This window comes from Alosa sapidissima, chromosome 8 (assembly GCF_018492685.1).
Source record: "Alosa sapidissima isolate fAloSap1 chromosome 8, fAloSap1.pri, whole genome shotgun sequence".
Taxonomy (NCBI): Eukaryota; Metazoa; Chordata; class Actinopteri; order Clupeiformes; family Clupeidae; genus Alosa; species Alosa sapidissima.
The window spans coordinates 21330723-21356504 of record NC_055964.1 but is presented as its reverse complement, the minus strand read 5'-3'; the positions used below and the strand labels follow the sequence as shown (position 1 = coordinate 21356504).

Here is a 25782-nt window from a genome sequence, read left to right as displayed (position 1 = left end):
ATTTTCTGTATCATGTCTCAATACAATGTTGGCTGTTTTGACTGTTACAATCTTGGCTGCAGTTTTTGAATTGAGTATCAAATTGTGCACATAGACAGTAGTTATCAGAGGTTTTCCTGAGCCCCAACAATGACAGGTCTGGAAACAGGTCTGGTGTTGATGCAGTGCCATCTGAGGTCCAAAAGACCATGGCCATCCAATTTGTTTTTCAGCTCTTTCCCTTGTTTGCTAAGATTTCTCTGGATTCTCTGAGACTACGTTTACACGAAGCAGGGTATTTTCCTAAACGAATATCTGGCCATCTACGTTTGCAAATAAAACTGCATTTACACGAGACCGTTTTTTTTTTTTAATGTGTTTACACGAACCCGTGTACATACATGCTGTCATGAGCACGCCAAACCACAGTGGCAGTCTAACGATAAGCTCAAGCTCACATTAACCAATCAGAACCCTGAAAAGTCGCACATGAGAACATGTAAATGTAAACATTGGTCGCACATTTGGTGTACTTCTGTCGCATACTGTGACGTTGGCTGCCCAAAACTCCTTTTACCACTGTTTACAACCAAACGCATAAACAAAGTTTTCCAAAAAAATCACTTTGGCCGGAGTTTTTTTGGATAACCGTTTTACGGGGCGAATTCTCCGTTTGCGTCTAAATGAAAGGCTCAAACGTAGGGAAATGTCTTCGTTTATAAAAATACACATGCTCGTGTAAACGGGGTCTGAATGTTTTAATAATATTATGTCCTGTAGACTCCCCAAATACTTCACAACTGCATCTTAAGAAACATTCAAAATACATTGTTTCATCATTTGTGCACACAGGTTTACACAGAGTGAAGAATGCCCCTACATCTTTACTTCTAAGGGACCCTGCCTCTCTGGGATGCTCTTTTTCATATCCAATCATGTTGCCAGTTACCTTAATTAGTTGTGAAATATTCCTCCTTTTGTTGTCATTACACAATTTTTCTAGCATTTTGTTAGCCCCGTGCCAACTTTTTTTGAAACATGTTGCTGGCATCAAATTCGAGATTAACATAAATTTTCCATGAAATGGTCAAATTTGTCATTTTCAACATTTGATATGTTGTCTGTGTCCTTTTTGCAACGAAATATGAGTTTAAGAAAGTTGCAGATTATTACATTCTGTTTTTATTCACATTTTACACAACGTCCCAACTTTTTCTGTTTTGGGGTTGTACAAATATGTGCAGTGTAGTAAAAGTAACATTATAAGAGTAGTAAAAATAATATAGATATATGCAGTGTATTAACTGTAATATATTATACAGTACCCTCCAGAACTACTTTTTGGGTTTTACTCCGCAATATCCCAAACTACCAGCGTTGCACAGAATTCTCTGACCATTGGCTTTTGTGACTCTAGAGGGCACTGTTATATTAGAGTCTATGGACCCTTTCAAGAGAGTTCCATTATCAGCATCATAGCTGGCCCCACAAGACTTCCGTTTGAACATTCCATATGTTATCTTAATGCAGAGGAAGTAGATTGGGGCCCAAATAGAACATTCAAGCATTGTTTTTGTTGTTATTGTTGAAAGGGTCTATAATCTCTGAGGTGAGGTACTGTACTGTCCGAACGCCCTTCTAGAAAATGAATCATTTGTGCATAAAGCTGTCTGTCATTCCTTTCTTTCATATTTCTTACAACATAAGCAATGCTTTCATAAGTGATGTCAGAAATGGCTTGGCTACTCTCATTGAGGCTGTTGCATGTTAGGACTACATTTCCCTGAAACAACCACGGACCCGGTGTTTTTTCTTTTTATAGGGCAAAACAGACTGAGACTTAAAGTTATCAAAATAAAAAAATAAAAAAAAACACTGGTAGGTAGGTTTGGGGAGGTTACTGTGATTGAGGATTCGTGATCGTGTAATTAACATTATGTCTAGTACCATGTGATTTTACAATGCTTTCTTATTTTTAGACTTGTCTTGGAAAGACATAATTGAGTGGTTGAGAGCACTCTTACCAAGATTAAAAAAAAAAAAAAAAAACTTTTTTTTCAGTCCACACATTGTCCAGCACAACATACACTAAGTACATTTCTGAACTAAAGATATATTGTTGTCCAATAATTCCAATAACGACAATAAGCACTCTAGGACAGTGTTTAACTGATAGGTCGCAGAACCATTCAGGGTGGGTCGCTGAGCTTAAAATTAAAATGCTACCTAATATTGGATAGTTATTTTGATAGACTTTATTTCTATGTCAGTCATTGTCATAGGCATAGACCATATTTATGTGACAGGTCACATATTTTTAGCGTTAAACGCAAGAAGACTACTGAATATTTGAAGTAGGATACAAAGCACTCCTGTCAAAGGCAAACCTGTTGAGTACAGTACTTTGAAAGTCAGGAGTTGAAGATTTCACAAATGTAATGCCAAACATCAGCATGTTCCAAACAAGTAGGCCTACAGGCACTTTGCGTGTCTTAACATGTAGCTCACCATATCCGTTAGCTTGATTTGTAAAAAAATGGGTCGCGACTTAATGAACATGGAACATTGTGGGTCCCAAAGCCAGATCAGTGAAGAACCACTGCTCTAGGAAATGTGATCAAGTGGGATTCATCACTTAGCACATCAGGATAAAAGCACATCTGGATGGTTAAAAACATTTGGTGCATCAGTTTTTTACTTCTCTCAATTGTCTGTTAAGAGAAAAAGTAAGAGAAATACAACATACTGTATATGTGAGAATGTTGTCACATGAAGCCCATTATCTAACATCAATATGAATGTCTTGAAATGACATTAAATGATTGCATTGCTTCCATTAAAATCTCTCTCTTTGGTTGTCCCTTTAGGTCCCACAGCACTCATCTTTACAGACCTCTACAGGTTTAAAAAAGACTATTTTATATCTCCCATTCAATATATATATGGATAAATCCAATCCTGACAAGCAGCTTTCAGTCATCTCTATTCATTCCTTCATGTCTATATTACGGAAGGTCAAGAGTGATGTTCAACAACATTTGACAAACAGAAAATTAAATCCTAGAACAGCACAATCCCTTCCCAAATTCAAGCTAGCTGTAATCCCTACATCTATAGATCAAATAGGGAAGCTGTGGCCAGGAAAGCAAACTGTCAAGCCGACTGCATCAAAATCAACAATTTATCCAAACACACAACAATCAACAGCTCAAGAGTTCACCTCTACATTTTCATCCATCAGTACTCAAGATTCTATTTCTACAACCATGACCGACAGCACGGAAGACTCCATGTCTACAACTTTATCTGCAATCACACAAGAACCCCCAACTGCAGCTTTATCTGAAAGCACTGAAGAATGTGTTTCTACAACTTTAACTTACACCACCCATGAATCTGTTTCTACAACTTCAACTTACACCACCCATGAATCTGATTCTACAGCTCCATCTATAACCACTCAAGAACCTCTACCTGCAACTCCATCTGAAAGCACTCAAAAACCTTCATCTGCAACCTCATCTGGAAGCCCTCAAGAATCTCCATCTGCAACGCCATTTGGAAGTACTAAAGAACCTACATCTGCAACTATATTTAAAAGCACTCAAGAATCAATGTCTACAACTTCAACTTACTCCACCCCAGAATCTACTTCTACAACTCCATCCAAAAGCACTCAAGAACCTCCATCTGCAACCCCACCTGAAAGCACTCAAGAACCTCCATCTGCAACTCAATCCAAAAGCACTCAAGAACCTCCATCTGCAACTCCATACGAAAGCACTCAAGAACCTCCATCTGCAACTACATTTGAAAGCCCACAACAATCCACTTCTACAACTCCATCCAAAAGCACTCAAGAAGCTCCATCTGCAACCCCATCTGAAAGCACTCAAGAACCTCCATCTGCAACTCAATCCAAAAGCACTCAAGAACCTCCATCTGCAACTCCATACGAAAGCACTCAAGAACCTCCATCTGCAACTCCATACGAAAGCACTCAAGAACCTCCATCTGCAACTACATTTGAAAGCCCACAACAATCTACTTCTACAACTCCATCCAAAAGCACTCAAGAACCTCCATCTGCAACTCCATACGAAAGCACTCAAGAAGCTCCTTCTGCAACTACATTTGAAAGCACTCAAGAACCTACTTCTACAACTTTAACCAAAAGCACTCAAGAATCTCCATCTGCAACTCCATACGAAAGCACTCAAGAACCTCCATCTGCAACTACATTTGAAAGCCCACAACAATCTACTTCTACAACTCCATCCAAAAGCACTCAAGAACCTCCATCTGCAACTACATTTGAAAGCACTCAAGAACCTACTTCTACAACTTTAACCAAAGGCACTCAAGAATCTCCATCTGTAACCCCATCTGAAAGCCCTCAATAATATTAATAATAATAAGCTTTATTTGTATAGCACCTTTCATACACAGAATGCAGCTCAAAGTGCTTTACATTTGAAGCATGTAACACAATAATAGTCAGTAGTGATGTAGTACTCGAGTCCGGTCTCGGACTCGAGTCCGGTCTCGAGACCAATTTCTGCTTTCTCGGTCTCGTCTCGGACTCGTTCCTTCAAAGACTCGGTCTTGACTCGGTCTCGGACCACAGTGGGAGGAGAAGGACTCGTAATTTCAGACCGAGTCCTCGAGACCAACGCATTTTTTATGTTCATATAAAAAAACAGACAACAAATAACAACAATAATAATAAAATGCAATGTTGACCGGCATTATTTGAAAATGACATCCCATGGTGCAATGCAAAGATACTGCCGTCAGAGCCGTTTATTTATCTCTATGGCTCTGCTGCCGGTGAGTGTCTGTAGGTCAGCATAGTCCATATTAAGACGTTAAGACTGCTCCTCTAAACAATTCCCAATCTAGCTTAGTCTGTAGGCCTAACTGTTGATTATTAACTGGGGTGATATTAAATTATGAATATTAAAACTGAAATTTTTTTATGGTCTTGGTCTCGACTCGGTCTCGACTCCTAAAGGACTCGGTCTCGACTCGGACTTGCTTCCTCAAAGACTCGGTCTTGACTCGGACTCGACTGTATTTGAAAACCAACAGACTCGGTCTCGACTCGGTCTCGACCCTTCAAAGACTCGGTCTTGACTCGGACTCGGCATAGGCGGTCTCGTCCCCATCACTAATAGTCAGTCAGTCATTATCAATCACTTTTCTTCATTGCTAGGGGCCGTTTCTGATCCACTCAGCAACATATCAAAAATATAGGAAATGCCATGTCATAAGACTGGCAGCCTTAACCCTCTTACCCCCCACAAGCACGCCATATGGCAACTGTGGCAAGGAAAAACTCCCATATTCCAGGAAGAAACCTTGAGCAGAACCTGACTTAATAGGGGGAGCCCATCTGCTTCTGGCTGGCTGCGCCCTCCAATAGCAGCAGATGTAGAATAATCTGAAAAAGTAGTCTAGGATAAGATGAGTTAACTAAAAGCTTTCCTGTACAGGTATGTTTTCAGATCTTTTTTAAAAATATTTACTGAACTCGCCTGCTTGATGTACAGAGGCAGGGTGTTCCATAGTTTGGGGGCATAATGGATAAAAGCAGCTTCTCCACTTTGTTTGTGGAGCACTTTGGGTACGATTAAAAGATTAGAATTGGATGATCTAAGTTTCCTTTGTGGTTGATAAGATATTAAAAGCTCAGAGATATATGAAGGTGCTATGCCTTTCAGAGCTTTGTAAGTAATTAACATAACCTTAAAATCAATTCTATAGGAAATAGGGAGCCAGTGCAGTTCAGCCAACACAGGGGTGATGTGTTCTCTCTTCTTAGTCTTAGTTAAAAGTCTAGCCGCAGAGTTCTGTATGAGTGCCAATTTCTTTAGATGTTTTTTGGGAAGACCAGTGAAAAGTGCATTGCAGTAGTCTAACCTGCTAGTGATAAAGGCGTGAATTAGTTTTTCTGCATCTTGTTGAGTTAAAAAGGGCCGCACTTTGGCAATGTTTCTCAAGTGGAAATAGGCTGTCTGAGTAACTTTACTGATATGGGGCTTAAAACTTAACTCTGCATCTAAGATGACACCGAGGCTTGTTACTTTTGGTTTGACCTGGTGCGGCAAGTTCCCCAGATTACTAAGAACAATATCTCGCTTTAGTTTTGGTCCAACCAAAAGTACCTCTGTTTTGTCACCATTTAGTTTCAAATAATTTTTGCTCATCCACTGATTAATGGAGGTTAGGCATGCAGTGAGGGAGCAAAGGCCATCTGGGCCATCAAGATCCTCCATCTGCAAGTCCAAATGAAAGCACTCAAGGACCTCCATCTACAACCCCATCTCAAAGAACTAAAGAACTTCAATCTACAACCCCACCTGAAAGCACTCAAGAACGTCCTCCATCTTCAACTCCATCTGAAAGCACTCAAAAGCCTCCATCTGCAAGCACTCAAACACGTCCATCTACAACCCCATCTGAAAGCACTCAAGAACCTCCATCTCCAACTCCATCTAAAAGCACTCAAGAGCCTCCATCTGCAACTTCATCTGAAAGCACTCAAGAACCTTCATCTACAACTCAATCTGAAACCACTCAACAACTTCATTTGAAACCAACCACAAATCTGATTCTACTAATCCAACTGACACCACTCAAGAATCTGATTCTACAACTCCAAGTGAAAACATAAAAAAATTGGCTTCAACAACTTCAATGGACACCACTGAAGCATTTACCCCTACTCAAACTGAAAATACTCAAGAACCTGCATCTATAGCTCCACCTGAAAACACTGAACATTCTACTTCTACAACCATGCCTGAAACCCAAGATTCTACTTCTACATTTCCAACTGCAACCACCCAAGGCTCAATAATCTCCAAGGAAGGAAGAGATGTCCCTTCTGCCAATAGCACTTCAGCCACTGGTGATTAAAAGTTTAACAATGGCTAAGCATAATATGCTGGTATTTCCAAAAATAGATTTCAAGATGGATCACAATAAAGGTACCACATATATGTATGTATAGTACTGTGCAAAAATCTTGGGCACCTATTATATTAGTTTTTTTAGCAATGTTACATGATCACATATATTTATTTCTCTTTATGTCCAGAAGATACAGGAAACACAAAAATGCATACTTTTGGTTTTGGTTCCAGTCTCTACCATTAGATTTGTACTTTTTGCAGTGTTATAATGACTGATCACACATGGGGAAAAGTGTTAATGGAGCTGGTTGGTTCTGGGTCTAGCCGGGACACATTAGAATCATAATTAGGACGGAGATGATGACAGTTTGACACATCGAAGACCTTATCCCCTTGTCATTCTGTGGCACAAGCTGCAAGCTGATCAACACCACAGGGTCAGCTTTTGGGTAAAGACTTTTGCACAGTATTTTATACATACATCCCATAAATTCTATTCCAACACAGAATGCGATTGAATACACTGTAAATATACCATGCAATTCAATACAATATTGCATAAAATCTTTATTTAATTTTAAAATCTTTCATTTGTTACATCTTCTAGTTGCTATCAAAACTGAATTCATGTTGGATGTTTTGCCATCTTTTATTAAGGCATATACCTTCAGATTCAATAGCTCCTGTAGACACCAGGGGGAAAGCAGCAGAGACATTCTTCAATAAAGAAATTCAACTATAAACAACTGTCAACGGAAATGCATGATCACAAGTCCGGTTCCTTCATTATTGTTACTTTTAATTGTGACATCACTGTACTCTGTGACCACTTTCTTTATGATCAATATTTGCATTTTATACACTAAACCCTCTAAACAAACAGGAAATATGGACTGATGTTAACATTTTGTGATGGGGAGTACAAACATTTGAATAATTCAGACAAGGAGACATGTGCAGGTGCTTCCCTAGCAAGAGTACTGAAAATAATAAAATGCTGTCATTGTCAGTATGTTTCACAATAGTATTAGTGGTTTAGAGACTGGATTAAATTAGCCATCTTCTCACTTTTTACAGTCATCACTTCTAGCTGAATGTAGCTTGTTGGCATTTAATGAATGCTACAATTACTGATAGGTTTTTTTTTTTTTTACATATAGAAGTATATTAACTAAGGGGGAAATGTTCTACTCACTTTTATCATGGGCATGAATTCTGATAAGTGTCCTGAGATTTTGATCACAGCAACTGGGTTTCTCTGCATCATCTCAAACTTTATACATGACTGTGAAGGGAGTGTGCATCCTTGCATTCAGAGTCTGACATGGGAGGTAATGAGGGAAATGGGTCAAGGATCGGGAGGTGAATCCTGCTGTTGAGGCTCTTGAGGCTCTGGTTGTGGAGGCTGGATCAGTCCCCCATCCTGTGCTGTGTTGTACGATCCACAACTGCTACACTTTAAACCCAGGACATGGAAGGGTACCGTGCAATGAGCTTGGCAGTCATTGCAAATGATCTAAAATGGAACAAGAGAATCAACATGAGATTGATCAGAAAGCCTAAACATGCTATAACATAAGCCATTTTACATTGACAGTTTTTTTTGTCATTCTGATTAAACTATTCCGATTGAAAAATTTGTGCCATCTGTTTACATGGGGTACGTTCTATTCCAATCAGGTGCTCTCAAGCGCTTTCGAATCTTTGATCAGAATAGCCGTTGTTGTTACATTTCCTTAAGAAGATACAGCAGTAAATCCGAATGACCGTATACATGGGTGTTCATTTGGAATAGGAGCAGACTACACCACCTCTTTCATTCCAATTCAAATTCTGATCGGATCAGGAATTTTCATTCCAATTGAGGTGTTTATAAGACAATTTTCACTCCGATTGAGTCGTTATTCTGTTTCTAATCGGAATAGAAGTGTAAAAGTGGCTATAGAAAAAAAGGGCCAGAAAGAGTAAAAAAAAAAAAAATCAAGTTTGTAATGAGCGACCGGATGAAATAAAGAAATGCAGCGTTTAACAAAATAGACTGGCCGTATACTATATTACGACTATATAGACCGACTATATTATGACCCGATAAGATAGATAAGATCAAATTGGAGTACAATGATTGTGACCTAGAGATTAGTGGAATTTCTAGTTGATCACGGGTCAGTGGTGTAAACAAAGCCTGAGCATTTTTTTCAGACTATCATGTGTATAGCAGTCAATCATTATATCAATATAAAATACCTTGACAGTAGCATCCTGGTACTCAGTAGGCATTGGAGACTGGGCAATTTCCTTGTCCCTCTCTTCCCAATAAGCCTGCATATCGCAAGCGGAGTGCATACAGAGTGGGCAGCGGTAGGCACTATATATAGGGCAATAGAGAAGTCATGACTACTTACCATTCACTTTTTATTGGCATGCACAAAGAACATAATACTTGTTAAACATATATACAACTAGAACAACAACTGCTACTGCTACTGAAGAACTGATAACAAGACACCACTTTTCATATTTTCAAAGAAATATCCATTACCCTGTTTTGCACATCTCTATGAAGCAAGTTCTGCAAATGAAAACAAATGTTGGTATTTTTTATGCTGCATGATGTTATATGATATGTTATGTTATATAAAATTGGCAAAACGTATAACACGTACTTATGAAGTAAATGACCACAAGGAAGCACATCAGCTCCTATCCTAGATGTATGAATGTCCTGAAAACAATGCAAGATCAAAAACACTTAATTCAAGAACAAATACCCAATAAAAAGTAAAATAAATAAGTCTCAAGAGCCAATATTTTATTACCGTATTTTCCGGACTATAAGTCGCACTTTTTTTCATAGTTTGGCTGGCCCTGCGACTTAAAGTCAGGTGCGACTTATATATGAAAAAATTAGTGCTGTCAGTTAAACGCATTATTAACGGTGTTAACGTAAACCTATTTTAACGGCGTCAATTTTTTCAATCGCGAGATTAATGTTCTTTTTGGTGTAACAAACTTTGTAGCTTTTTCACATGCTGTTGCAACAACTAGTAACGTTAGAACAACTACAACACCACACCGGATCTAGCTAGACCGGAAACTAAACAATACGCACTGACGAATGGAATGGAACGTTGTATGTGCTGCACGTACACACCCCCTTTTAGGGGAAAGATGACTGATATAATGGAAATCTATGCTGCATCAAAGTGGGGAGCGAAAAGGGCTTATAGTCAACTTACTAAATCTTTGTCTTACAACAAACGTGAATAAAATGCACAAAATAAGGTTGGTATAAGAGTTTATCTGTGTGTTTATGGGATTAATGTAACCATGTTCCTATGTTTTGCTCTTTCCAGTTTACTAACAGGAGTGTCACGAATGTATCAAAAGCCACAGTCAAACTGCCCGTGGCTGACTATAATTAAGTTCAGCAAGCTTAACTTTACATGTCATAACATCAACTAAACATAAGTCACACATTCATTCTATCACTTGTAATATGAACGTATTTCCTACAACTAGGTGAGATAATTGTGTTATACTGTTTTTAGAATTGATTTAGATTAAGTGTTAGTTAGTATAATTTGTATTTTTGTCATTTGTATTTTAGTATATTTTTATATATTGTATTAAGTGTTTGTATTTTAGTATATTTAGCATATTCTTTATCTTCTACTGCCCTTATTAATTAGTTGTGTTTTTATATTATATACTTTAATTACTCTTTCTGCTGTTAAAGAATGTGTTTGTGTTGTATGTATGCTGCTGAGACCTTGAATTTCCCCTGGGGATCAATAAAGTATTTATCTATCTATCTACTGATGTTCCACAGTTAGCTAGCCAGCAAGCTAACTGTTTTGCATGGAATATTATGGTAAGTGTAGCTACATGCTAAATGTGTACAATACATGGGGTATTGCAAACGAATTAGGTTGGTAATGTACATAGTTTCGACATGAGCAAGTTACATAAACATAATTCTTCATAACTGCCGTGTTAGTAAAATGATTGAATGTCCTGTGAATTTATAACTAGATGTAACGTCAACGTGTGATTACTAGCTATCTTTCCCATTGGATCAATGATATAATTGACACTTGCACACACTTGGTTGGGCTTACGAGCCGGCCAAAGAGTAGTAGCCTAGGCTGACGCATTAGTTGTGTGCCGCCAAAGATTTTATCACCGTCACTTGTTCTGTTATCAACATTCCTCTTTGGCTGCTACTATTTGCGATGCACTCTGCTTTCGACATTTATTTACATTAGATTCCATTCTTTTCAATACAACTCCGTACACCAGCATCGCACTTTGCCGCCGTGTAAATCACGATTCAGTTATATTTGGTCGACGCTGCTTCTTAAAATCCATGGTTCATCCAGTGTTTGCCTGTTAAAAACTTCGGCGTTGATGTGTGTGGCAAGTGACAGTGCATCATAGACTGTAGGCCTATAAAATGGCAATGCACTCATGTTGAAAAGTTCCTTATTTTCAACTGAACTCAAAGATAATGAATATAGTATGAATATAATATTTTCTGTTTGTTATGCCCTTTATAATGTGTGTAGGCCTACATTTTGTGCATGTGTTATATCAGCTATATTTCTGAAGAATATATTGTGTTGCCTCAGGTCTGCTGCACATCTTTTGAAATTTGATTTGAAATAATCAAATAGACCTACGTCTTAAAGTTAAGTTAATAAAGTAACTTGCTTTGCTTACATTTGAATCCCAATCAAGATACACAATAATTGCTTTATTGTTAATATGGACTCCTGGAAAGTTCAGAAATGCAAAATAATAGAATTTTAATCATATGATAAAATATGTGATTAATCGTGATTAACTATAGGATTCAGCGATTAATCGTGATTAAAAATTTTAATCGTTTGACAGCACTAGAAAAAAATATATAATTTAACATTTAAATGTTTTTAAATGTTAATTCATATTAATTGACATGAACCCTACATGAAACATTATTGTCTAGCGCGAGAGAGCGCTCTCAAATGCACAAGTTCTGTGCACTTTCAGTCAGAGATTAGTGGTAGCGCTATGCCTGAAGCACACATGCATACCTAAATCATCAAATTATGGCCGGGATTCTATTTATAGCCGGGCCTCAGATTCGGACAAATAAAGGCTAGTAATAATTTTGTTTCAATTTAACTCATAAAAGAGCTCTTCTTAATATTTTATATTGTTGGTTGGTTTAATATTGTTGCCAATGAAAAGTCATTGTCTTACACCACGAGTCTCCAACACATTGCTCTCAAGCTATCAGTTGCATGCCGTAGTGTTAATTTCGTCAGACGAGACGAGAGGAAATATGTTCGTCAACAACCTTTTTTTTCATGACTAAGACGAGACGGCACTAATGTCCTGAAACACTAACTAAGACTATCTTAAGATGCATTATTGTTGACGAAAAAAGACGAGACTAAAATGTTCTGCATTAAATAAAAACTAAGATAAAATCTCTCTTCATTTTCGTCTACAAAATGAGAAGTCAGAGTATCGTTACGTTTTCAAAATATTCCGAATGAGTTCATGCTCCTGTAGGCTAGTCTACGTGCTGTTGCTGCAACCCTGTGGCTGCAACACGAAACTACATGGAACAAGAACACTGGAGATTTCTGCCAGAGTTAAGCTAACTACCTAGTCTTATGACACAATGCTACATACCCAGAAGTTGAAGCTTCTCTCATACAAACTAACATCCCCCAGAATGTCCGTACGAAAATGTTTAGCATGTAATGTCAACTATTTGACTAGTTACACTGATGATGCAAAGTTTGCTAGCAAGTAAGCTAATATGGAAAGTTCGCTAGCAAGTTAGCTATGGATAAGATGGAGAGTTTGTTTGGGGAATGTGTTGCCTTTGGGCGCATATCGCCATCTAGCGTGGCGGAGTAAAACATTAATACTTGGGTCTACGACAGTGTTTCTCAAACTTTTTCAGACGAAGGACCACTTAACTAACCCTAGCTAAAAAAAAAGAAAGATTAGACCTACTTCACCAGTATATTAGTCTACCCAATAGGCCTACTCACTGAACCACCTTGCTTATCGTCTTTGCACTTTGCTTATTGTGTCAGAGGATTCATATGATTTAAACTGGCATATCTTACATAGACAGTGTTGCAGAACTGTTTGGATTTACATACAAGTTGGTTCAATATTGCAAACAACTCATCTATATGATATTTTACCACGTCTGCTCGTGGACCACTTGGGATAGCTTGCGGACCACCACACTTTGAGAAACACTGGTCTACGAATATCATGACAGTGGTCCAGTCAAATCTTTTACTGTCTATGGTCAAATCCCAGCCGAGCTATAATTGTAGCCTGACTTACCTGTGCATGTAAACATACTGACTGACAAAAAATCAGAATGAGTAATTATAACAGACGAGTAGCTCTGTGGACACACAATATTGTTGGAAAATTGAGATGTGTGAAACACTATTTGACTCAAATGGTAATCAGAAATAATTTGTTATAAAAAAAAAAAGACTCAACTGTTTTGACTAAAACTGACTAAGACTAAGATACCTTTAGTTTTCATCTGACTAAAACTAGACTAAAATGACGAGACTTAGTCGACTAAAACTTGACTAACAAAAATCATATTTGAATGACTAAATATGACAAAGACTAAAAAGGACATTTCGTCACAAGACTAAGACTAAGACTAAATTAAAAATAGGTGACAAAATTAACACTACTTTGGCTATACGGAATAAGGTTTCCATTTCAACACAACACATGTCCCATGAATAAATGAAAGCGGATGCCTTATCTCGCAATAAGCGGATGGAAATCCCAACACTTCATACATGAACCATCAAATACCCAACAGATTTCAGTGATCATCAGTCCCGATATTTAGCAATATCACACAGTACAAGCCATGCCCCAAATAAGGGTGCTATGCTTTGCGTCCCCATACATGGGCAACATATGGCCCGCGGGCCACATCCGGCCCGTGGGCTTTCCCTGACCAGCCCGCGTAAGGTCCGTGAAAAAACAGTAGTCAAGAGCCTAGCATAGAGATAATGCACGCAAATCAATATCGTTGCTTTTATTTTGAAAGCGACAGCTATTTGTACGCCTATACATTTGTGCATGGATGCATACGACATAAACACCCTCACTGATGTGCTGGTGAATAGAATGCTTCTGCGTCGACACAATGCAGTTACCTTTACGTCGGCGTAAACCTTTCAAAGTTTTGTGTCTCCTGTGTCTGCGTCGCTCACGACCGCAACGGTTGTTAGAATGTCGAACTCCTACTGCTGCTCGTTGCCGATACGAAGTGTTCATTTCAAAGCGTTACTGACAGATAGACAGTTTACAATCGGATAACCCCGTCATTGTAATCAAAATATGTCTGAGTTTATTGGCAAAGCTTATGTTAGCGAACTAGTATGATGCTACTACCCACAGGTTGCTTGAAGCAGCCGGCTCAACACACAGGGCGAGTTGACCAATCATAGTTTTGTGAATAAAGTTAAAGCAAAAACATAGCCTACATTTTCAAAATAGTTTTCTTTGTGCATGTTGATTAACTAATGACAGCCTACTATTGTCTGCTCCACATTTTCATAGTCTAATTCTGCATAGAGTTAATTTAATGATGGTAATGATTTAATATTGCTGAGTGTTGATGAAATGGTGGCACAGGCCGATGGTTGTACTGACTCCTTCATATTTTCATGGCCTATCTAATTATATTGATATTGTACTACTTTTTTATATCAGTCTTTGAAAACAAAAAAAAAAAACATGTCAATGTCAAAAAATCATTTTCGAGAATGAAGATTAAATACTGGACATATATTAAATATTGCCGTTTTTCCTTTGTCTCCCTCACATTTTCATCTGTTCTTACGAGTAGTAATCAAAAACGATTTACTTAATGTTATACAAGAACAGAATAGAATTGAACAGAATTGAGTTCAGACTTGAGTAGGGTTGCAAAATTCCGGGAATTTTCAAAGTTGAAAACTTTCCATGGGAATTAACGGGAATATATGGGAATTAACAGGAATAAATGGGAATTAATGGGAATAAACTGGGAATTTTTAATATGTCAAGTCAGTCTATAACAGGGAACTTAAATGTAGTGGACAAAACCCCATCTTGCAGCATACTATTAGTTAAAACAACCTAATTTAATGCAATTTCAGTCAAATTTCTACCCTGCACATATGTCAATCACATGCACACAGCAATCGGCATAGACTGTTAGACATAAAGGAAATCTATGGTGCGTTCATATGCATGGGGAAAAAATGTTCCAACCAATCGGATTTTGTTGTTGAGTGGTGTAGTGTATCTTGGGCAGTTCAGTGTTGCTAGTTCAGAGAATGGGATCCCTGCTAGCGTGCTAGCTAGCTTTGTATGCTAAGCTAAGCAAAAATCCAAACATACAAATCATATTGCTTATTACGAAACAAAATGTTAATGTTTGTATATGAAACAGTTTGTATGAATTACCCAAATTCCATGTTAATTTCCGTAAATTCCCATTAATTCCCATAATTTCCTTTAATTCCATGAAAGTTTCCAATTTGGAATATTTCCAAAATTCCCCAGCTTAACTTCCCATGGTAAGTTTCCGGAAAGTTTCCAGAAATTTACCGGAAATTTTCAGCCCCTTTGCAACCCTAGACTTGAGTTTGGTATTTTGGGTCCGGCCCCCCCCCCCAAACAGTCCCAGTTTGTCATGTGGCCCCTTGGGGAAATTAGTTGCCCACCCCTGCGTTATCTAGACATGCATGAAAACATTTGAAAACAAAACTCACTGCAATGTAGGCTAATATTTGATCACTGTTTTGCTACTAATTATGACCGCCACTAGCGAAGCGGTCAAATAGGGATTGTCAAAGTTCCCCCCCCCCCCCAAATACATGTACCGGGCTGGGACATTTAGCTCAAAGTCTCAAAAAGCATCTGAGTCAACGTTCATTCCCAAACACCCATAGGCTACTTCAATCCTCTGTTTTCAAAGGTGATTCAAGTAAGGAAGACTGTAACCTGCGTTGTGTTGAACCTGCGCGATTCAGGCCTGCACACGCCCGGACTCGAACCCGCGAACAGCAGCACCTCTGATCGGGAGGCGAGCGCGCTAACAATTGAGCCAATAGCCCAGGCTACTGGCTCGCATGCCAGCAGCACTCTTGAGGCGTCGGGGAGTGAGGTTTACCAACATTCCACAAGCACAGCTAAGCTAGCTGGCATCCGTTACACTCACCCCCCTAAACCTCACCCCCGATCCGTGTCACGGCACCAATGTAACCTGCGTTGTGTTGAACCTGCGCGATTCAGCCCTGCACACGCCCGGACTCGAACCCGCGAACAGCAGCACCTCGGATCGGGAGATAGCCCAGGCTACTGGCTCGCATGCCAGCAGCACTCTTGAGGCGTCGGGGAGTGAGGTTTACCAACGTTCCACAAGCACAGCTAAGCTAGCTGGCATCCGTTACAAGAGCATGGCTCAAAGTAAAGTAACTAGGACTGAAACTACATAAATTCGTCAAAGTGAATAATTTGTGTCAACTCGCCGCAATGTAGATTTATTAACGCACCCGTGATCTACATCTCCATTTAAACCAACTGTTTTAGAGCGCACGTTGAGAGATGTATCCAGGGCAGGGCTGTAGGCCTACCTACACATATTTGTTGCACGTGCTACAAAAATCACTCTTTGCGATGGATGATTTAGTACCAACGTTACACCGGTCCAATACAGTTTTGCCTATTGTCATGTACTGAATAGAGAGCTATCTCTTTAAGAGGAACTTTATGTTATGAAGTGTAATTGGGGAACCTGTTTAATGTTACACTTGCCTTTGGAATTGGGAGTAAAACGACAAGCAGTTGAAACCGGTGTCCGAGATTTAATTCTGTGAATGTGCAACTATTAACAGTTTAATAGTACAACATAAAATATAACATTGGCGACGAGAAGTGGGCGAGCACAAGTACGGGAGAAAACGTGAATTTTTATATGGATAAAGTGAGTATCCCGATGTTTGAGTGCTTCAAAGACCCGCTACATTAGGTCGACGGTGGACTGGATGGCTAAATTCATTTGAACTTTTTGCCGACGGCAAAGGACTTTTAGTCAATAGAGATACACCTGCTGCAACTTTACAACGCAGGAGAGCCTTACTCCTACACCATGCAGGGCCTGATGTACAAGACATTTTTACTACCTTGCCTAATACGGGTGGTGTGGCTGATTACGGAGCTGCAACGCAAGCCCTGAATGATTACTTTGTACCTCGTGTAAATACTGCTTTTGCGCGGCAGTCATTCCATGCACTTTCGCAAAAACAAGGAGAGACAGTGCAACAGTTTACAACAAGGCTCAGGCAAGAGGCCAGAGATTGTGCATTTGGTGCCGATATGAACAATCAGTTTCGTGACGCAGTCGTGGCACGATGTTCCTCCAGCTACGTTTGCCGAAAACTTTTGGAAGAGGGACATGACCTCACTCTCGCACGTGCGTTGGACGTCGCATCACTCTGCGAGAGGATTGAGGAGCAGTTGTCTCTAACAACGGGAGGAGGAGCTGCAAGTGCAAATACAGAAAGTGTGAATAGGGTAGGACCAAAGCACAATCAAGCTAAATTTAAGAGACTTCAAAATCCACAGAAAAGTAAGTCAGAACTTCACCAATGCTATAGATGTGGAAATATAGATCACTTCAGCAAAGATCCAAAATGCCCAGCTAGAGGTCAGAAGTGCCATAAATGTAATGGAAATTACCACTTTTCCAAAGTATGCAGGACCAAAAAGAATAGGAAACAAACTGTAAATAATGTGGAAGAACAGACAGACTATGCATTTTTGGTGACAGACAACTCCATGCAAAATAGGCTGAACGTGTGCCTGGGAGGAGTAAACCTGAAGATGCTCATAGACTCTGGTGCTACCTGCAATATAGTTGATGAGAACACATGGGGGAAACTGAAAAATGAACACATAAAATGCCATTCCTATCTCTCAGCAGACAGGAAGCTATATGCTTATTCGTCCAACCAGCCATTAACAGTAAATGGAGCTTTCAAGTGTGAAACTAAGATTGGAAATTCCAGTGAATGTGCTGAGTTTATTGTCATCAAAGGACATGGAGAACCATTATTAGGAAAGGACACCGCAGCAAAGCCTGGAGTACTAAGAGTTGGAACGGATATAGCAGCAATAGCAGATCTAAAACAGTCTGTACTGGCACAGTATCCTGATGTGTGGACTTACATTAAATCCTGCAAAATGTGAGTTTAATATGGATCGCTTAGTCTTCATGGGAATCCTGCTGACAAACAAAGGAATTGGGCCTACTAAAGAGAGAGTTAGGGCAATAGTGGAAGCCAGAGAGCCAGAAAATGCCTCAGAGGTGAGAAGCTGTCTGGCTGCCCGTTACAGCAGCCAGTTCATTCCAGAATTTGCGACTCTGGCGGAGCCATTGAGACGTCTAATCAGAAAAGAGACTCAATTTGTGTTTGGTCCAGAGCAAAGAAAAGCATTTAATGCACTCAAAGATGGACTGGCGAAAGCTGGAACCTTGGCGTACTACGATAAGGATGCACCAACACGAGTGATAGCGGACGCCAGCCCAGTGGGACTCGGCGCTGTGCTTGTGCAACGCCAGCAGGGCGAGATGGTTCCTATCTGCTATGTGAGCAGAAGCTTGAGTGACTGCGAGAGAAGATACTCTCAAACAGAGAAGGAAGCCTTAGGTTTGGTGTGGGCCTGTGAAAGACTTCATCCCTATGTATATGGCAGACAGTTTGAGCTTGTCACTGACCACAAACCATTGGAGGCAATATACAGCCCGCGATCGAAACCCTGTGCCCGTGTGGAAAGATGGGTCTTACGGTTACAGACATACGACTTCAAAGTTGTCCATGTGCCAGGAAAAGCGAACATCGCTGACCCATTGTCACTAGTGTTGTCACGATACCAAAATTATGACTTCAATACGATACCTGCCATAAATATCACGAGGCTCGATACTGAAACGATACTGCGGCGAAATCCTAAGATATCTGGAAAAGAAAGGACTCATACCTCCTCCAAGTGTATTGAATCATTTGTGTTGAATTCGGTGCACTTTTGTAGTGTGCAGGTCAACTCTGGGTTCTAAACTTCCTACATAATTATCATTTTTTATAGTCAGTAAAATAGTAGGCCTACTTTGTGTGATTAAGTCATAGCCAAACTAGGCTAGATCAAGGTCAGTGTTGAAATTACTGCATGCAAATCACTGAATGCTATGCAGAGGGGCCTAATCTTTAGGCCATCTGATGTACAGTATAGGCTACCCTTAGGGATTTCTTTGACATTTGCAAAGGTAAAAATGTGAGGATAGTCTTCTTTGCGCCCAGTGTACAAGTACGACATTCCAACCACTCAGGTCTTCGTCAGATAGGCCTACATTACGTCTATTTCTTTGATAACATTTGCTACCACGTAACAATAAGCCGCTATTATTATTAGGACTCAACACGCTTTGGTGGTATTATATGCCATGGGCTTTAATTAGCGCATTTCGGGTATCCTATCTTACATCTGGCCAATAATTATTAAACAAATTGCAGTCTACATGCCATGACAAATATTACCAGTAGTACTGACCGAACATGAAATAGATTGTTTACAAGTTATGGTAATGTTATTCTGGCGTGAACATTGCGCTTTCATCATGTTAGCACCCTATGATTACAGCTCGTTATGTCTCATCAAAATGCATTGATGAAGGAAGGTTTGCTTTATCCGAGAACCATATACTCGTTTCACTTAGGCTAGACTAAAACAGAAGAGAAGAACTTGGCACTAACCATGTAGTCGTGTTTTCTATAGCATATTCGTTAACCTGTTGTTTTTTGAACTCTTTAAAAATGTTGGGATATGTCTGCCAGGTGTTTAGCCAAGTTCCATGCGTAGCCTACTGCTTTTAAATGACTTTAAAAAATATTTTACAAACGGGCCTCTGTGTACCTGATGGCTTGCCTTCACTATTCGCGATGTATCCGAAATAGTTGCAGATTTTACTTCACCTTTTGTTTTATCCACAAGGCCGAGGACTGTCGGCAAAGAACTAGGTTGACGTTGGCTGCGCACTCACTCACTCAGAGCTGCCTGCTTGACACGCCCACTTGCCTAGATGCGTGCAAGGAGCAGTGAGAGCAGCAGTTCACAAAAACACAGAACGTTATTATTTTAATAAAGTATCGATTCTAAAAACGTCGAAAATCGTATCGTTTTTTGCGTGAAGGCATCGTGATACCTTTTTAGTATCGATACACTGTGCAACACTAATTGTCACGCATGTTAGGGAAGACCGCGATAAAAGAGCAACATTCACATGGATCTGAAGAATATGTGCGGTTCATTGCTGTGAATGCCACTCCTAAAGCTCTGACAACAAGAGAGGTGGAGGAAGCCTCAAGGAATGATCCGGAGCTGATAGAGGTGAGAAAAGCAATAGAGACTGGATGTTTTGAAAAATGCATGGCATACGCACCTACAGTCAATGAACTCTGTGTTATTGGCTACATTGTGCTACGCGGTACACGTATTGTGTTACCTAAAGCCTTACGGGCGAGAGCACTCATGCTCGCGCATGAGGGACATTTGGGGATTGTTGGAACCAAACAACATCTGAGAAGCAAAGTGTGGTGGCCAGGTATAGACAAAGCTGCAGAAAGACATTGTAGAGCATGTCATGGGTGTCAGATAACATCAAGACCTGATGCACCCGAACCTCTAAGGCCAACGCCACTGCCAGATGGGCCGTGGAAAGATTTAGCCGTGGACTTACTTGGACCACTACCATCAATACACTCAATCCTAGTTGTGGTAGATTACTATAGCAGATACTATGAGTATGATGTACTCACTTCCACAACGACTGAAAAAGTGATTGACAGTCTTGAGTCGATATTCAGTCGACATGGACTACCGGTAACACTGAAATCCGATAATGGACCACAATTCAAGTCAGATGAATTCAGAAATTATTGTACTGAGAACGGAATTACACATGTGAGAACAACGCCAAAGTGGGCTCAAGCAAACGGTGAAGTGGAGCGCCAGAATGCTTCAATCATGAAGCGCATCCGAATTGCACAGTCAGATGGACTTGACTGGCAGAAAGAACTTAGGCGATACGTCACTGTGTACAGAGGAATCACACACAACACAACAGGGAAGAGTCCAGCGGAACTCTTGTTCAATAGGAAGATGCGAGGCAAGCTGCCGGAAATCACATCCGCTCAAATGGATCTGGAAGTAAGCGATAAAGATGCAGAACAAAAAGGGAAGTATAAACTGTACGCTGACTTTTTCAGAATACTCTGATGTGGATGTTGGAGATCAAGTGCTGATGAGACAAGAGAAAGTGGATAAGTTCACTACAACATTCAACAAAGCACCACATACAGTAGTAAGCAAGTACGGGAACAAAGTAACTGTGGAATCACCTGCTGGAACTCAGTATAGCCGAAACACAACCAGTGTGAAGAAATACATTACAGACCTACAAGGAACAGAAGAAGTGGGAAACGGGGAGACTGGGTCAAACCCAGAGCAACAACCAGCTATGGACACTTACAGTAATCCTGTTGTGCCAGCTGAATAGAGCAGCCCTCCTGCACTTCTCCCGCACTAGGCCTCAGCGCCACAGAAAACCACCTGAGAGACTAAAAGACTTTGTCATGACTTAAGTCACATGTTTTGATTGAGAAAAAAGAAAGAATTGACTGTTCTTTGTCAATGTAAATGTTTGCTGTACTAAAGCAGATGAGTTACATATGAGTTCTGATAACCAGTGTTTGAATGTTACAGATGATTTATGAGTAACCAGTTTAAATGCTGTGGGTAACTTTAAAATGAGAAACAACAGTAAGATTTGAGAAGACATTTTAGTTGTGTTTGTATTCATGACAGAGAACATTGCCCTGAAAGAAGACATGTCTATTTCGTAAGAATTTATGTAAAAGGGGGGATGTCATGTACTGAATAGAGAGCTATCTCTTTAAGATACTGACAGGGATTGTTTTGTTTAATAATAAATAAATCAATACATTATGCTGCTACCTTCTGCTTTTCCCAAATACAATGTAGCCTACAGGTGTACCTTTCATCAGTCCAGTTGCAAAGGATGGACTGTGATGAACTGCCCTACTTGTGATTGTTTAGATATTTTAAAGGTTTTAACAATGCTACAAATGTTTTGGCAAGTGCTACAAATCTATTTACCTTTGCAGCGCCAGTAGGCTACTTTGCGTGCGGCCCGCAAACACACATTCCAAACAAGCATACACAAAAGTTTCAAGAGTGGGGGATGGAGTAGAAGATGGAGACAAATTCATTAATATGATTTATTTTCGTGGAATGGATGTACAGGACTGAGCGGCGGTCATATTTTTTGACTAATGTGACTTACTCCGGAGCGACTTATAGTCCGGAAAATACGGTAATACTGAACTCTGTGGGATATAAAACACTGCTCTTTATATTTCTCTATGGCAAGTCAAATGATTGGAGCACAGAGGTCATGATGCAGTCAAATCTTGTATTCACTCAACATACACCCACCAACATTTAAGAGCATGTCTTCAACTCAATTGCCCTCCAGATGTTAACTAAAATCCCAAGACAGTCCCAAGATAGTAGTATTACAGTTTTAAAAGGTGTCACCTTACCTCCATGCAAACTGGGCAATTCTGTCTGGACACATTCTCCACACACTAAAATCCAAAGAAAGATCAAATATTACAGGTGCTCTAAGCGATGTTGCGCGGTTTCTAAGATAAAGCATTTTTGTCACATACAGCAAACATCCCCTTACAGAATTTTCAGGTCTCTGGCAAACAGTTGCTGCAAATTTGCGGCAAGGTCATATTTTCACATGCAAATTAGGTTTCTGGCAAACAGTTGTGGTTAACGTTTGGCAATGTTGCAGCAAATTTGCAGCAACGTAATATGCAAATTAGGTTTGTAACCAGAAGCTCACTGGAAGTTTGCCATTATTGGCTAAGTGTGGTGGCAAATCACTGGCGAACACGTTTGCCACTAGTGGCTTGGACATGAAGACCTCAATACCTTATGATTGCCTTGAAGATTACAGGCTAAACACAGATTGCACTTCTCACAGTGAAAGTACTTCTCCCTTGGTCCAATCCTGTGAAAGAAAAAATATGGTATGCTATGATGAGTCTCTAACAAAATCCAGGTTACACATCTGACTCAAAATCAGGTTTTATTGAACAAGTGTGTTAGCACACATGAGGAATGAATACGGAAAATGTCTATAGGCCAGATAGCTTAAATTATACACAATACAATACAGATAATATACTGACAGTGTCCAATATTATTACTGTACATATTATACTGTACAAGTAACATAGACCTCTACAAGCCAATTAATGCACAAAAAACCGCAATATGAAATCACGTATGGGGAATTAAATGTATGAGTGAATGGCATAGTAGACAATGCCATCAGCTAATTATGAGTCTGATAACAAGAGGGAATAAGCTGCTATTGTCTAATGGCTCTGATATATTCTCTCTTTCTTTTGGTAGGCCTACTTATCTTAAGGACTACAGTGATGGTGTGTTCCATGATCACTTATACTAGCATGGACAAGCAGGATCACAATCACATCTCAATCAAACGTTACCTGCATATTCCACAAGGTTTGCAATGATACTGCTTCTTATCCTTGTCAAACAAATGGCAAATACCGCAATAATATTCCCCAAATTCCACGTTACACTCCTTGCAAGAATGTTGCGCCTGTAATGAAACAACATTGAGTAATTTACGTCCGATGTGTAATAAGACATAACCTTTTGGAAAGTAATACTAACAACAGCAAGTTACATGAACTTAGAATGAAGTTACCTCTTGTATGGCATTGCACACGATGCACTGGACCTCCTTAACCTGGAATCGATCCATTTGATGGTCTTCTTCTACAGCATCATGGCACAGTCTACACACGTAGAACTTCCCACAGCAAGGTGCCTATGCCATGACATGATTTATTGATGAGAATGGTTGTGTAACAACATACAAACGGCACTGTAAACTGCAAACCCACACGTTAACCTCTTTAACACATTACATGCGCAACCAACCACTGAGAACCATTATGACAGTGAGGATAACTAGCTAGTTAGCTAGCTGACCCGTTATCTTGCAGCTTCAAAGTCTGATGTTAAATCTCAATGACATTTCCCGGGCACATATCTATCGTTTTTCCGTTGTTATTAAGAATGTAAATGCAGATGAGTTTCCTTACGAACAACTTCAACTAGCTACTTTACAGGACTAATTTGGAACCTTGCTCATGCCGCTTTACTTGATTGTTAGCTTGTAGTGTTGTAATTTCGCTGCAAGTTGACTGCTAGTAGCTAGCTAGCGATAGCACGTTTGTTTCCATTGCATGGTCACCTAACCCGATCATTGAGAAGTAATTTGGCATTAAACAGTGGGCACACACAATTGTCTGTTCAAAGGTTAATGTGTAACACTGTAGTTTTGGTAAGTAAATTAAATCTCACTTTCAGCCGACAGCTGCGCACGTAGTGTTCACACCCCACTTCGGTGGCAGCCATATTTTGTGTTGATAGGCTACGAGACTTAACTTTACGTCGGGACAAATTGAGGAACGGCAACACATCCCAGAGTGCGCAACAACTCTAAAAGAAAAAAAACGATATAGGCCCATGAAATTAAGAATAGCCTAGTCTTTCATACTTCTTTTCCTCATCTGATACCCTGAATCCCTGATACCATGGACACACCGGTGTAGCCTAAAAATATAGACTATGACTGATGCCAGAGATCAGTTAGATAGATAGATAGATAGATAGATACTTTATTGATCCCCAAGGGGAAAGTCACCGTCTCAGTAGCATACAGACATGAGACATCACACACAACATGCACTTACAGCAGAAAAAGTAATAAACAAAAAAAACTCCACTGTAGGCTACAATAGAGACAGTAGAAGATAAACATGATACTAAAATACTAAATATAGGCTATTATATAAACTAAATCAAATATCAACACAGTGTACTTAAGGATGATCAAGCATGACAGGGCAGGATTGAGCCTGTAATTCAGTGTGCATTGTAACTCTATGAGAGTGAGTTGTCAGTTGTCAAGTAGCCTATAGGCTACAAGGTTCAGAGTATAGCCAGATTGTAGGCCTACAGTGCAGAAACATTTACACATAGGCTACCCATCTGTTGACATGATTTATTTATATCCACGTTGGCCCAATTTCTTTAGATTATTTTTCTCCCACACGCTAGCCTACACACAGGGGCCTATTCTCAGCCTCATCAGGTAGCCTGTGTTGGAATTGAATACCCTTTTGCACCTCCATGTGAACCCTCCCCCCTACAAGAACAAGCAGCATTTTAAGTTTGTCATATTTCATTTAATTTTCTGAAATGTGTAGGGCTATTTTCTCTGAACAATCCAGATTGACATTCAAAATAGGCCTAGAACAGATTTTGTTGCATTTTATAGTGTGTTTATAAATTCATATATGTTTAAGTAATTGTAGTAGCTAGTAGTTGTAATGTCCCTAATAAAACAATGTCCCTAATAGGCCTAAAACAAAACCCTGACCTTCTACAATCAATTACTAGACCATAACATCTATCTATAACTAAGGCACAACCTAAGCATGACATTTTACAATCACCAATATAGCAACAAGGGGAATGTACATCTGCCACACAGAGATTAGAAACATACATTGTTTCTGTTGTCCTAAAATGCTAACTGTCTCTAATCTGATCTATGGGAGGAGTTAATCTGTTAAGCATGCCTAAGCTGCACACA

The 25782-nt window shown here is 39.6% G+C and overlaps 1 protein-coding gene across 1 annotated transcript; it reads right to left on the bottom strand.

Moving 5' to 3' along the window:
• Positions 1-7445: 7445 nt before the first annotated feature.
• Positions 7446-24629, bottom strand: rchy1 (ring finger and CHY zinc finger domain containing 1). Its single transcript, XM_042101094.1, has 9 exons — positions 24486-24629; positions 23824-23946; positions 23600-23715; positions 23016-23094; positions 22616-22660; positions 9560-9618; positions 9436-9465; positions 9141-9261; positions 7446-8412 (listed from the first exon to the last, which is right to left on the bottom strand). Exons 1-9 carry the CDS (start codon positions 24537-24539, stop codon positions 8245-8247), a joined length of 795 nt encoding a protein of 264 aa, XP_041957028.1. The 5' UTR covers positions 24540-24629; the 3' UTR covers positions 7446-8244.
• Between the last annotated feature and the right edge of the window lie 1153 nt (positions 24630-25782).

What these genes read in the sequence shown, in the direction of transcription:
- rchy1 (XM_042101094.1), bottom strand. Translation starts at nt 24,539, where the DNA reads ATGGCTGCCACCGAAGTGGGGTGTGAACACTACGTGCGCAGCTGTCGG. An exon ending in ATAGAGATGTGCAAAACAGG is followed by an intron (nt 9,262 to 9,435) that starts GTAATGGATATT and finishes CCCTATATATAG; the next exon opens with TGCCTACCGCTGCCCACTCT. An exon ending in ACCAGGATGCTACTGTCAAG is followed by an intron (nt 8,413 to 9,140) that starts GTATTTTATATT and finishes GTTCCATTTTAG; the next exon opens with ATCATTTGCAATGACTGCCA.